The 14,487-nt window shown below is 24.9% G+C and overlaps 2 protein-coding genes across 4 annotated transcripts; one reads left to right on the plus strand and one right to left on the minus strand.

The window, feature by feature from the left end:
- Nucleotides 1-446: 446 nt before the first annotated feature.
- On the minus strand, nucleotides 447-11,000 carry LOC129612095 (probable aminopeptidase NPEPL1). Of its 3 annotated transcripts, XM_055525587.1 has the most exons (7): nucleotides 10,832-11,000; nucleotides 9,445-9,805; nucleotides 2,128-3,230; nucleotides 1,898-2,054; nucleotides 1,667-1,843; nucleotides 1,370-1,480; nucleotides 447-1,126 (listed from the first exon to the last, which is right to left on the minus strand). In XM_055525587.1, exons 2-7 carry the CDS (start codon nucleotides 9,508-9,510, stop codon nucleotides 998-1,000), a joined length of 1,743 nt encoding a protein of 580 aa, XP_055381562.1. In that variant the 5' UTR covers nucleotides 9,511-9,805; nucleotides 10,832-11,000; the 3' UTR covers nucleotides 447-997. The 3 variants fall into 3 exon arrangements, with proteins under 3 accessions (XP_055381562.1, XP_055381563.1, XP_055381565.1); XM_055525588.1 differs by lacking the exons at nucleotides 9,445-9,805; nucleotides 10,832-11,000 and adding an exon at nucleotides 3,833-3,986 and having other exon boundaries at nucleotides 448-1,126; XM_055525590.1 differs by lacking the exon at nucleotides 9,445-9,805 and having other exon boundaries at nucleotides 450-1,126.
- Nucleotides 11,001-11,850: 850 nt separating this feature from the next.
- LOC129612096 (protein Tube) lies at nucleotides 11,851-13,536 on the plus strand. Its single transcript, XM_055525591.1, has 2 exons — nucleotides 11,851-12,302; nucleotides 12,362-13,536. The coding sequence occupies exons 1-2, from the start codon at nucleotides 11,921-11,923 to the stop codon at nucleotides 13,267-13,269; spliced, it is 1,290 nt and encodes a 429-aa protein (XP_055381566.1). The 5' UTR covers nucleotides 11,851-11,920; the 3' UTR covers nucleotides 13,270-13,536.
- The last annotated feature ends 951 nt before the right edge of the window (nucleotides 13,537-14,487 follow it).

The following is a 14,487-nucleotide window of genomic DNA, read 5'->3' on the forward strand; positions in this document are numbered from 1 at the left end:
TTAAGGCATTTTTAGTAATAATAATATGTGTACTATACACACAAAAACTCAAAAACAAAATCCAAGGCTCTAAAGACAGCTTTTAGAATTAAAAAAAAAATTATGAACAATCAATACTTAATTATATATTGTATAAAAAGTTTGGAAATTTTTTACATTATCAAGCCTTTTAAAATAACAAATTTTAATTCACCACATGTTTGAAACATTCATTTCCGAATTCGATATTCTTAAGTACAACTGCAATCCTTTTGCTTCCAATACGTATTTTGTTCAATACACAATTTTCTGTGAGAAAGAATTATTAAAGAAATAAATAAAGAATCAAAATTTGTTAACTCACCCGTAGTTTCATTTAAAATTGCTTAAATATTATTTTAATTAAAATATTCCATATTCGTATGCATATAATTTTTATTTACTTTGTGTACAAAGTTTTTTTTTTATTTTAAAAAGTAATAATTACAAAGCAGTTTTATTGCATAAGACATTCTTTTTAGTATTATTGTATTTAATATCTTCAAACATTTATTAATTTCTCATATTATAATATTTTTGATGTTTTACAGTATTTATTACAAAAATATTTATATAAAAATCTGATAAACAATTGTTATTGTAAATTATTTTCTTTTTTTGATTGTATATTTTTTTGTCTATATTATTGAATAACTTTTATGTTATTGTACCACTTTACCCATATTTATTTCATAAATTTCTTTAATTATTTGGTATATCTTGTAAAAATTTTTCAATTTTGGTATATATATGTATATGAGCTTCCTTTGGCACAAACCATAAAAAGAAAATTTTATTCGAAATTTTTAAATAATTTGTTAACTTGGTATTTTCAGCATTTATATGTTATTATTAAAAACAAATTCATATTAATTACAGTACATGGCTTCAAATATATAGGCTTATATGTATAACATAAATGTAATATTGGTGTAAGCAAGTTATTAGCGACTTAAAGTAGTCTATACTTTTATTTTTATCAATCCTTACAACGTTTTGCCGGTGGTTCATTTTCATTTGGAGCAATGGATTGTAACATTGAGCAATTGGTATAATTCCCAAATAGAGATAGTAACAGAGCAACACCATATCCAGTAGCACGTTCTCCCTAATCAAAAAAATAATAAAAAATTTTAAAATCAGATGAAAAATATAGAAAAAAAAAAAATTATAAACATTTTTTATTTGAATTTTAATTTAAATCAAAAAGAATCACTTTCAGAAAAAAAGCAATTTTTTTCGAATTTTCTTAAGAAAATATTTACATATCATTTTGAATATAATTAATTTTATAATTTAAAAAGTCATTAACGTAAAAAAATCTTGCAATTTAATATTTGATACAACTTACGCAATGAACAGGTGTCGCCATATCAATATGTATCCAAACACCAGGAAAATCAAAACCTATATGTGCAGCTATAAAAAGTCCAGCACATGAAGACTGAGCATTACTACGATCCTACAAGAAAATAAATAAAATATTTTGTAATTATCAAATACTAAATCAAGTTATATTTTCAAAGTTTGCCACTAAACAAATCTCGTTATCTTTATAGTTGTTTTTTATTATTAACAATTTAATTACCAACCTACTTTCTACTTTTTTTAGATCAAAAGAATAACGAAAAAATGCAAGAATACTCACAGCAACAGAATTTTTCATATCTGCTACAGCTGATGCAAATTCTGAGAAATGCAATTCTGGGCAGTAAACTATCGGTGCTAAAAGGTCTCCAGATTTACGTCCGGCATCGAGTGCTTTAATCTCCCACTCTTCATTATTTGTTAAAATTGCAGCATGATACTTTCCAGTTGCTATTGCCTAAAAAATTTAAATTAATATTATTTTGTAAAATTTTTTAAAAATAATATTTACTTGTGCTCCAGTTAGCGTTGCCATATCAAGAATGATATTGGCTTTTAAGTCTTTTTGTGCATATGCCACGCCATCTGCTAATACAAGACGTCCTTCAGCATCAGTATTATTTATTTCAACTGTACGTCCTGAATATAATGTATGAATATCATCAGGTCTATATTTAGAAACGAATAAAAAAACGTGTTAAAAAAATTGAAATTTTAATGAACATGAAAAATTTCAAATACCTTGTTGCATTTGGTCCAACTGAATTTTCGGCTAAACAAAATACAGCATGCAAATTTTGTTGAAATCCTCCTTTAACTGCACCATAAAATGCACCAAGAATAGCAGCAGCACCTCCACAGTCTCTTTTCATTCCAGGCATGTTTGTTTTTCCTTTAATACTTAAACCACCTGTATCATATACAATACCTTTGCCAACTAATGCAATAGTTTCTGTAGCACCTTCTGGTTCATGTGATAATATAACTAAAGCTGGTGGAACATTTGATGCTTTGCCAACACCATATATACCACCAAAACCTCGATGTAATAATTCTTCGTCACGTATTATTGTCGGAGTCAATGATAAAACATTCGCAACATTTTTTATTTCTTCTATAAAGTGACTTACATTCATTTCATTGCATGGTGTATCAACAATTCGTGCAGCTAAACGTATTCCATATGCCGCTCTTTCTAAACAATCAATATCATCTTCGGATAAAGATTCAGTTTTTATTTCGCCATTTTTTTCAATTACAATAAATTCAACATCAATTTTTTGGGAACCAGCCGTATTACAATTATCTCCCATATTGCTATCAACTATTGTTTCTTCGCTATTATTACAATTATTCACATTTATAATATTATTGGTGTTGTTGTTACTATTGTTGTTACCGTTCCCAGCTCCGCTGTTTCCGCTACTTGCATTAGTTTTTCTTGAAAATAATGGAAATGCTCTAGCAATTGCACATCCAGAAGCAAAAACATCTTGACGTTCACAAACTACAACTATACTTTCATTTATACCAAGAGTTTTACTTTTAACAACACGTGTTATTGCGTGTGCTCGACTATTTGTATTATGACGGGAATTTTTTAATGGCAAAGCAGCTATCGTTGCACAATCCAAATACAAGGAACATGTATCTGTTGCTGGTGAAGGATGTAAACTACTTACAGCTAATTTAAAACAATCTTCAGTTACACGAGGACTTAATTTACATTCAACATGAGAAAATTGAATTAAATTCAAATTACGTAGTTGACCGATTATTAAAACTGGCTTATAATATGGATCACTTTGGGTTAATTTCGGTTGGAATTTTATTTGAGAACCCATCTAAAAATAAAACATAAAATATAATATAATTAATAACTATCAAATATTATTCAATTATTGAATTTATAATGATTTAAGAAAAAAATTAAAAGAACTTCAAAATTAATTAAGTTTGAATGCATTATGCGTAGTAGAAAAAGACAATTAATTAAATGCAAAATTTTCTATTTCTATTTAATTTTCTATTTAATAAGTTTCCTATTAGTAGTAACAAGTCAAAAATTTATTTCCTATTTAATAAGTTGGGATTCTTTTGTCAATGGTATATTCAAAAACCATGCGTAATTTTTTATCGACATGACATTGGTTCAAGTTAAATTGAAAAATAATTACCCATACTTGTAAAATATTTTAAAATTACATAACTGTCGAGATTTTTATAGTTTTTCATATACAAGTATTCTTTAGAAAAATTAGTAAATCGTAAAAAGAATATTTTAAAATATTCAAAACGCGTTGCTTTGAAAATTTGAACAGCGTAAATTGAATCGCTACTCGTAAAGCGACCTCTCGTTTTATTAAAATTATTCACACTCAATTCAAAAATTTTTATTTTAAAAATTAATAAAAATATTTTTAATATAAAATAAATTTTTACAAACTTTATATTTTCTTAAAAAACGATTCTTATTTCCCATTTTTGCTCAAAATTAAAACAAAATATTTTTTTTTTTCAAAATTTCCCTCTTAAAATTTTTAATTCTTGAAAATTATTTTATTAAAAATATTACAAAAATAAAAGTTCAAATAAGATCTACAAGCAAACTGAATATGCAAAATGAAAAATAAAAAGAATTTTAATCTTTTATACAGTTAGCAAAAATTAAAAAGCTGCACCAAAAATCTTATGTTAATTACCGCATAAAACACGAAAATATGTTTACCCTTTAGGAAAACAAAAACAACCTTTAATGAAAATTTACTCACAACGTTATATAGTAAATACAATAAAACCAAATTATAACTGACACAAAATATTGCAATTAGATGGTTTATTTCGGAAGTGACCAAAGTCCATTTTCAATTTTAAAACTCTTTTATTTGTCGAATAGTCGAAATTGAAAATTATACTGTTGTATAAGAAAATAAATATTCTATATAAAGCAAATAACCAGTTAACCGAGATTTTGGTTACTTTGAACCTGAACGATGCATTAAACGTAATAAGAGCTCACTTAAATGCAAGTGTATTGCCTAAATAGATTATTTTAATCAAGATATTCCTCTTTAGTTAAAGATTAAAACTAAGCTAGCAACATTAGTTTATGAACATAAATATGGGGCAGTTCTCATACATTTCACTCAAATGTTACTTATCTATTTTGTTCATAAGGATTGCTTAATTATCAGAAATATGGGCTGTTTCCCAGTGCAAACGACTCTAATCATAAATTCCAAAGCGACATGACGTACGCATCATAAATAATACGTTGCCAACGCAACTGTTTATTATTTTATTTATTTTTTTTTTCTAAGGTTTGATGCACAAGTGATTTTTATATGTGGAAAAATGAATGACGAAAAAATCATTTTGGTTTTAAAATTTTCTTCTTTATTGAAATAATTTTTAAAATAAAGCAGATGACATGACCGTCAAATCTTTGACATACTATGACAATTTTGCCCCATAAACGACTATTCACTGTATGCAAAAGGAAAAAAAGATCTTAAAGAAAATATGAGAAAAACAAAAATTCCTATAGATTAAATATTTATGTTTCTATTTATGTACATAATACGTAACTTTATGTAAATATATATTTTTATTTGCATTATTAAAATACATAAACATACCTACATACGTATAATATTAATATTTTCTTTTTGTTATTGCTTGCTTGTAAATTTTATGAATATGTACACGGACACGGTGTGCAATAATTCTAAAATAAAAACTTCAAGGTTAAAATCAGACAAAATGGCAAAATATTATGTACACGTTTACCCCTTTTGTTATTACATTAAAATGAAAATTCTCTTCTTCTTCTTTACAAGTTATAACAGAATAATATTTTTATTTTTCTCTCTAAATTACAATAATAATAAAAAGATTCAACAATATTTTTCTTAAAAATTTATATACTGATATCCTTCGAGGTTCATTTACTAAAATGAAAATTATGTAAAAGAAAACCAAATGAATTGCCGATAATGAGAAAAAAATGATTAGCTCATAACAATTTAGTTGTGGCGCGAAATTCTTTAACACTTATCCAGCGCTTATTGCCCGGTAGCCTATTAATCGGCTTTTGGTTATCGACGGTTTTTGTCAGTGAGTTACTCTTTTTATAACTTTTTATAACAAAAGGAATAAGCGCAACACAATGCATAGTAAAAATTTAGCCGGTACTGGGCTAATAATAAAATTAATTGGACGCAAAATTAAATTAACGTCAAATAGTTTTTTGGCAAAAAGTTTAAAATTTAATATTGTCATCATTCCATTGTTGGCAACAATTAAACAGTTCTTTTAATAAATCAAAATATTTAAGTAATATCATTCGTTTCAAATAAATATTAAGTATTAAACTTTAAAATAATTTTATCAACACCTTGACTATCACAATACTTGGGCAAAACGGAATCATTTTTTGTTTCATCTGACACAATAAACGATATCTCATTTCTGTTAGAATTCTCAAAATAAACAAGACTTCATGCAAGTTAACGAGTTAATCTAAAAATTTTTGAAATTCATCAATTTACCCTTCATAAACTTCTATCTCATAAATTTTTAAATAGCTTTTTAAAGCATAATTATTGGCCCCTGTCATCATTATCACAAAAAAAGGAATAACAGAAAAGTGAGTTAAAGGTAAAAATTACCTTTCATCAAATAAGTTAATAATAAATAACCGCCACCTTAATTTTTTTTAATGCCACCTAATTTATTTCCATCGACACCAAGTAATGACACCAAAAATTAATGTTAAGTTCACAAAAATGTGAGTGATAAAAAAAACGATGACAGGCGACTTTCCAAGACTATAACTCTTGAACCACCACCCAAATATAATAACAGACAGTTTGATTTATTATTTGTTCAAGAACATTTCAAATTCTAAAATCATTTGGTAAAATTAACAAAAAAACAAGAAAGAGAAACATGCAATAATAATTATAATTTTTTTTTTTGTTGAACTTTTACATAAGTAAAAACTTTTCATCTAAATCAAGTCATTTTTATGGTTGCTTCTCTGGGAAACAGTAGTAATTTTGTGATAAGTAGGGAAAGAAAAAAGTCATTAAAATAATTAAATTGCGTGGTATGGCCATCAGTGCCTTTTTACCAGGACTTTCACTTTTCATTTCAAATTTTTAATTTATTTCATTTTTATTTTTCTTTGTTTTCTTTTTGTTTTATTTGGATTTTTGTATTCTTTCCTTTGATTTTCATTAAAAGAAATTAAAAAGTAAAATATTACTGAACTTGGTAAGTAGTTTTAATAGATTTTTATCTTTTATATCACAAAACAAAAAAATTGGATGAAAAAAAAAGTAAAATTATTAGGAAAATTCAAAATTATTTTTTAACTTTTAACCAATCAATGTTGAATGGAAAAAAGGCTTGGAAAAAGAAAACAAAAGATAAAATTTTTCATATTTTTTTTTTTTGTTTTTTATTTTTTTGTGGAGTAGCTCTTAGTATTTTGAATTACTTTTAAAGCTAATTCTACAATTTTACACTAACAATCAAAAGTTGTCGCTTCAATATAAGTGGAAGTGTTATAAGAAATGGCACGCAAGTATTGTTTCAGAGGCACAAATAAGGAAGATCACGATCAAAATGGAAAAGTGCGCGTATTGTTAATTACCTAATAAAATTTAAAACTGCATATAATATTCAATAATTGATCATGAAAATTAAGGCGTTTAAGAATAATATGTTCACCCTTAAAGAAGGATACCCAATAAAATGTGAGATTTAAGAGATGAAGTACAATGTGAATCATTTTGTTAATCGCAAATGTTTAAATAAAAATTTATGAATGAAGACAAATTTCATCAAATCTAATCGATCGTTTATTCAACCGAGATTTGTTACAGGGCTCTATGTAAAATAACTTTATGTTAATAAGAATTTGTTTAATAAGCACAGTACAAATTTAAATACCAGTGTGTTCTGGACTTAATATTAATGTTAAATTAAAAATATTAAAGGCCATTTGATAAAACGAACCTATTCTTAATTTTAAGTCTTTAAAATTTGTTTTATTACGTTTTATTTAAAAAAAGATTATCAAAGATAAGAAAATGAATAATGAAAAACAAAAAAAAATAAAAACATTTCTTTCTAAATTTATTTGTGAAAATTTAATCCATTAAAAATATTCTCATTATTCTTTTTTTTTTCTTACTTAAATTTTATTTCTTTAGATAAAATTTATTATTTTGATTAAAATTTAGATTTTCAATTCTATATAGGTAGCTATTATTATAAAAACGGAATGGTAGTTAAATTTGATAGAGAAAAATGATGTGATTAGTAATTTTAAAATTATAAATTTAATGTTTTAATTACTTTAATAGAAAAGCTAACGCATATAGAAATGGAATACTTAATAACTTTTACATTATATTCTAATGTTTGTCTTCCGAAACAATTTTTTAGAATTGGTTAAATTCTTTGTAATTATTTAAGTTTCTGTTAAGAAATTTTATTAGAAAATTGTTAACAAATAAGCAAAGAGAATCATCAAAACCAAATTTTAATTAAAATTAAACTGGTTGACCTAAGTAGGTACTACTAGATAAATCAATTGGTTTGAAAATGGTTCTTCAACTCAAGGAAATTGAAAACAGTTAAGTTTATTCATAATTTCACTGTATACACCAGTAAATCAAATATTAATCATTTATCGTAAAATGTGTGATATTAAAATGAAAATATTGCAACATCAAGTAAAAGAAGTCATATTGAAAATTATTTAGTAAAAATTACTAAATAATTATTAATATGAAGCCAAAAGATTAATTGTGCTACTCAACAATTTTTTTTAAGTAGCAGAAACTGAAATATTTAATGCAAAAGAAGCACACATGCACGTACTATATTATCACGTATTATATTATAAGTAAGTCTGGGATGCAGTTTTTCCAACAATTTTTAAATTTCTTGGCATAACTTTTGAAAATTACTTTGATGCTTTCCATTCCTGTTTTAAAATCATATCTCCGAGTGGGTTAAAACGGTCAAAAATCTATTCTAATGCAATAATAGAACATAAAAAGGATCACTAATATAATCGAATAAAAAAAAAAATTTTAATTCTTAATCTAGAGTTGGAAAACAAATTATTTAACAATTAAATTTCAATCACTTTTCACACTGAAACGTAAATTACAAAAACATATTCATTTTTAAAAATAAAAAAAAATTAGGGAAAATAGATAAAAATTTAAAAATAGCTTTTAATTATATCTTTGTTAATTATATCTTTGTCTTAATATCTTTGTTAGTTTAAGAATTATCTTTTGAAATTATCAAAATTTTTCGCAAATTATTTCACAAATTCAGTTGGAAGTTATATAGTAACCTGGCAAGTTTCAATTTAAAATCTAAAGTTCATGTTAATGTTGGACATGTTAGCATATGTATGTCCCTTCAAAGCCACTTGCAATAAATGATAAGGACGGGAAACAAACTTATTCCAAATTGAGACTTCAAACGATTTTAAAAACAAATAATCAAAATCTAAAAATATTACAAAATTAGAAGTTTTGGATAAGAAAAAATTTATTTGATAAAATTTATAAATTTATAAAAATTGATAAACTTAAATAAATAAAATGATGGCGAAGTTTTATTATTATTCTTCACATTTCGTAATTTTGAACAAATAAAAAAAAATTTTAATTTCTTTACCATTCTCTTCCCAAAAAAGCCCTCCATTTCGTTCGCGTATGTAATTAAAAGATTTAAAAATCACACAATTTATTACTTTTATAAGCAACAGTTCATGTTTACGGCAGAAATTCAATTGGATTATTACTTTTCATTTTAAACCTATTTATATTATATTTATGGTTTATGAATTTATTTATTTGAAATTTCAGTTTTATCAAAACGAAATAAAAAAAAAATTAAAGGTTATTATCACATAAGGTTATTATTATTACCCAATCGAAATCGAAAATCAAAATTAAGTCAATATCAAAAAATATTTATTAAGATTTATAAATCATTTTCAATATAAATATAGTAAGTACATACCATCGTGCTATTAAAACGATAAGAAACTCTCTTAGTTATAAAAAAATGAAATGATCGTGATAACATTGTGTGCACCTATTTAATGCCAACCTAATTCATAAACACACATAGAGCAAAATAATTCACGTGATTGAAATTTAAGTTTAATATCTGCTTTATGTTTTAAAATAGTACTTGAATGAATCAATCTCAAATGTAAAAAAGAAATCATCAGCGAGTCTTTCATATTAATATTTTTCTATTTTTTCATATAAGAAAATTCTTATTAGCATTTCTTTCAACTTTTATCAATTGAATGTTTTATTTATGGTAATGATTTTTGTTTAAATGTCGTAAAGTCGCCGCCTGATAACAAGAAAACCTTAAAAAAAAATAAAAATGTAAAATATATAATTTTAATGAAAGCGTTTATTGCCCAATAAAAAAATAATTAAATCATTAATAACATTAGCTTTGTCTAGCAATTAATTAAAAGTTCACTAAACTTTTTAATGCAGACATTTAACAAAAAATTAGCTGAAAAAAAGTTAAAATAGCTAGTTTTTAAACAAAAAAGAATACCAAAACAGCTATGATTGGATATTTTTTATGCATGCATTTTTAAATTTGGCAAGTTGGTAGGTAGTAGGTACTCAGTATATGTTATCCATAGAAGCGTAAATAACGTTTGCCGTTTAATGAAAAAATTTTACAGTTTAAAAAGTCGATAATCCAATATTAAGACCAAACAATTTGAATAGGTAGGTACAGATACTTAAGCTTTCATCTTTTAATAATTTATAGATTTGCAAATATTTTCAATCAAATATAAATGTGTAAATCGTCGACTATCCAATTAATTTCGAACTAAACATAGTCTCATAAATAAAAGTTCTTATAAGATTACAATGCTTATGATTATCTACCTAAAAAAATATAACATTAAATTCAAAGTTAATGGAAATGTGCAAGTGCTACAAGCTCATAAGCTAAAATAACTGTTATAACACCATTTTTATTCCAAATTCTATAATATGATGACTATGTTAAAAATAGATTCTATAAATAAAATGAAAATTCATTATTCAAATTTAATGAAGGCTTAATTCTTTATTATGTACATATTTATAACTATGTATAACTATTTATAACTATGTATATATTTCTATAACCAGACAAAGAAAGGAATAGCATAAAAAAGCTTTTAAACATTTTAAATTATTTACTTGAATATGCTATTCATGACAATTTAATTTAAATTTTTCATATTCATTTATGTACACATAAATTAGCAAATATGCAAAATCGGCATTATAAAAACTAAATACACATACTTATGTTAAAAGTTTGGTACGTGGGTAATTTTTTAGTTGCTTTACAATATTTGTTCCAAATTTTGAAAACTTACCCTTAAACTTGCTTGGTAGCTTATTCGAATTCAATATATTAAATAAAGTTTAAACAGTAGATATCAAAATATAGTATATTTAACAATTTAATTTTGCATATTAAAAAATAAGTTTATAACCACCAAACCACTTCTTACTTGCCGCAAAACTTATACAAGTTTTATTACATTAATTGCCAAGTAAAAATGTCAAAATTAAATTTTGACATTTCAGAAAATGACATGCAAAATAATTTGTAAAACACATCATAAATAAAGTAAACAATAACGTAGTAGTTCACAATCATTTTTTTGTAATTTTGTCTCCAAATTCACAATTACGTTATACTACTGTTTATTTTTTAATATACCTTGTCCAGACTATGTATGTGTAAAATAGAACAAAAGCGATGAACAGCAACGGCAGACAATTTCCGTTTTTAACATAGAATAACAGTGGAACGGCAAAATCAACTATTCAGTATTTTTCACATAATGTAACACACACATGGAAATAGACGGTATCAACAAAAATCATCAGTTGCAAAGTAATATTTCCGGCTTCTTATCGTCTTCGGCTAAATTCGCGGCGGTAATTTCATTTGATTTTGGTCAGTCTCATTTATATAATATGTATATTGTATTTGCCAGTATTTAAATTAAATAATAAGTAAGCAGTAATAGTTTAGGTCGAGTTTAGAAAAAAATGTGTATCACCAAATTTTGCTATTCTAGGTCAATTTGCACTATTAAGTAAAAAACCTTTATTGTTTTAAATCTATAATACAAAGAATTCATTATAATACAAAGAATTCCTTAGTAAACTCTCAAGATGCAATATGTAATAATAGAAATAAAATTATTGTTTCTTATAAAAGCTCTATAAAAACTTAACATTTTTGCTAATAGTTTATAAATAATAATAAACTACAATTTTTATAAATACGGCCACACTACGTTGAAAAAACCAATACTTTTTATTTATGGCAATACCTAGTTTGTCAGCTGTTTGAAAAAAAAATAAAGAAAATCAAAACAAAGCGAAACATTTTGGAAAGTTTCTGGAATAATTTTGTAATTTGGTTTAATGAGTTTTTTAGAATAATAGCGATGTATAAAAGAGACACAGAAATTCGCCATTTATCATCCACAGATGTATATAAACTAGGATTAGAATTAGAACAATCATGGAAAAAATTAATGAGAGTAATTCCAAAAGATTTGTCCCAAATAAAAAGTTCAGTAAATTTAGCTACTCCAGGGGGTTTTAAACAACACACAATTGAACCTATTGTATCAAAATATACCAGTGATCATATCCTAATGGTTGAAAAAGCAAGTCGTGATCAAAATCGTTTGTCCGCAGAAATCCTTCTAGAGGAGTGGGGCACTTCGGGGAGAATTAGGCCTAATGTTGGAAACTTATTAGATATTTTGGTTAAAGCTGAAATATATCGTGCTGCGGATTTTGTAGCAGTACATTTTCTTAATGGTGAGGCTTTCTGTTTTTTCATTATTGAATATTTTAAGTAGCTACCTATATTATTTTAGAATCCCCACCTCAACGGCCACTATCTGGACCAGCGGCTAAAATTGATATTTCCATTCCATTACAGACTGAAGAAATAAAGAAAATTGAAAGTATATTGAATGATATCGGTGTACCAGGAACGCAAAGCCTAAATCAAAATGCACAGCTAAGTAGTGAAATAAACAATAAAGACTATTATGAAAAATTCAAAAATGATGAAAAGAATTTAGGTATAGAATACAGCGATTTTATAAAATTTTCTTCGTCTACAATTCCATCAACATCTCAAAGTGATTTTTTATCACAATCGGCAAACATTCCAAATATTTCTGAAATTATTGAGACTAAAAATGAATTGATTCTACACCAAAATAGTATGTATAAAAATCATAATGAAAACGACGATAATCAAGAAAATAATGAAATATATCAAAATGGACAATCTTATGAGAATATGGAAGGTGATGAGGATGATGATGATAATATACCAATTTTAAGCGCTTTAAATGCTCAAGATTTGTCAAATGATGAACAATTTCCTGATTTAAGTATTTTAAATGCCGAAAGTAATAATGGAAGTGGTAGCGGTAATGGTGGTGGTAACGGCAATAACACTGGTGAAAATACCTCAAACAACAGTCGTTCGGGTAGCTTTGGGAATTCATCAAGTCTGAGTACAAATACTGATGATGGCAGTAATATTTTATCAAATTTAAGTATATTAGATCAAAAAAGTAATGATGATTCTAGTTTAACTAATGTTACTGATACCAGTGAGAATATAAGTTTTGAAAATGATAACATTAATCAGACGAATTCAAGTGAAAATGCTACAATTGAAGTTTCTATTAATGAAACAACAAGTTCGATAATTGATTCAAGAAATAATGTTCCTTGCTTGAGTGATTTAAATATAACTGAATCGTAACAATCTAAACAATTTGTTTTTAATACTACTCTTCAAGCTTACAGTATACAAAAATTTAAAATGTTTTTTTTTTATGTTCTCATTTGTTTCTGTGGATATTCATTTTTAAATTTTAATTTTTGAATATTTTTAAATGTGGTTTTAATACAAGTACTTAAGAAAAATTTATTAATTTATTATTACAATAAACTGTTCAACTGAAAAGCATTTAAAATGTCCAATATTTTAATTTTTACTATTTGAATAACAATTTTAAAGTAAAAATACAATAATTTTTTAACTAAATTAAGAATATTAATATAAAAATACATTCACCCACGTTATATTATTGACTATTGTTTTTAATATAGAAAAAATATATATTTACTTTTTTTTTGCAATGTCAATTTTACAGAAATTTTTTTATACTGGCAAATTTCCAAAAAAAATATAAAAAGTTGTGAGTAAATAATGAAATAATGTTGTTTTAATTTTTTCGTTTTTTTTGAGTTATGAAAATTTATTTATGTAATTTTATATAATATTGTGATGAAAAGAAATGTTTAATTTATTTAATTAGCCTATTCATAAAATTTAAATCAATTTTAATTCATTATTTTCGAATATTTGAACCAATTGTGAAAGACTTGAATTTTGCAAATTGGAGAAAGTTTAAATCACTATAAACTTGAAATTGCTTGAAATTGTCGAATTAAAACATACATACTATAAATCTAATATTAAAATATTAGATTTATAATAATGAAATAAATCTAATATTCAAAAACATTCTAACATTAGCAAGAAGACAATAAATAATAATTACGATAAATTTGTAAATTTTTTTGCAAATTAAATTCAGAAAATTTACTTAATAATCTATTGCAAATTTATCTAATATAAATCTAATAGTTGACCTCATCCCACGCTCATCTTAATTCAAAATAAAATTTTTCGGTCATTTGCTGCACCAGTAACAAAACTCAAAAAATGCGATTTTTGAATTATTTATACAGAAATACGCACTTAAAACATTTACTTTTTGTGTAAAAACGTCAATTCCAACGCCAACTTGAAAATTGCCGCTTGGAATAATTTATAAAATAATACTAGAACCACAAGAACATACTAATTCAAAAATATATGTATACAAATGTGCAAATATTGAGTTATGTCCGTGTTGTAGCAAATGAGCATATTATGTATACAAATATATATAAATTTTATTATTAAAGACTT

This window comes from Condylostylus longicornis, unplaced genomic scaffold, assembly GCF_029603195.1.
Source record: "Condylostylus longicornis isolate FDR11 unplaced genomic scaffold, ASM2960319v2 ptg000055l, whole genome shotgun sequence".
NCBI lineage: Eukaryota > Metazoa > Arthropoda > Insecta > Diptera > Dolichopodidae > Condylostylus > Condylostylus longicornis.

Excerpts from the sequence above, each read along its gene's own strand:
- LOC129612095 (XM_055525587.1), bottom strand. The coding sequence starts at position 9,510 with ATGTTATCACGATCATTTCATTTTTTTATAACTAAGAGAGTTTCTTAT. Across the intron at positions 3,231-9,444 it reads ATCGTTTTAATAGCACGATG|ATGGGTTCTCAAATAAAATT; the intron begins GTATGTACTTAC and ends TTTTATTTTTAG. Across the intron at positions 1,481-1,666 it reads ATATGAAAAATTCTGTTGCT|GATCGTAGTAATGCTCAGTC; the intron begins GTGAGTATTCTT and ends ATTTTCTTGTAG.
- LOC129612096 (XM_055525591.1), top strand. The coding sequence starts at position 11,921 with ATGTATAAAAGAGACACAGAAATTCGCCATTTATCATCCACAGATGTA. Across the intron at positions 12,303-12,361 it reads AGCAGTACATTTTCTTAATG|AATCCCCACCTCAACGGCCA; the intron begins GTGAGGCTTTCT and ends ATATTATTTTAG.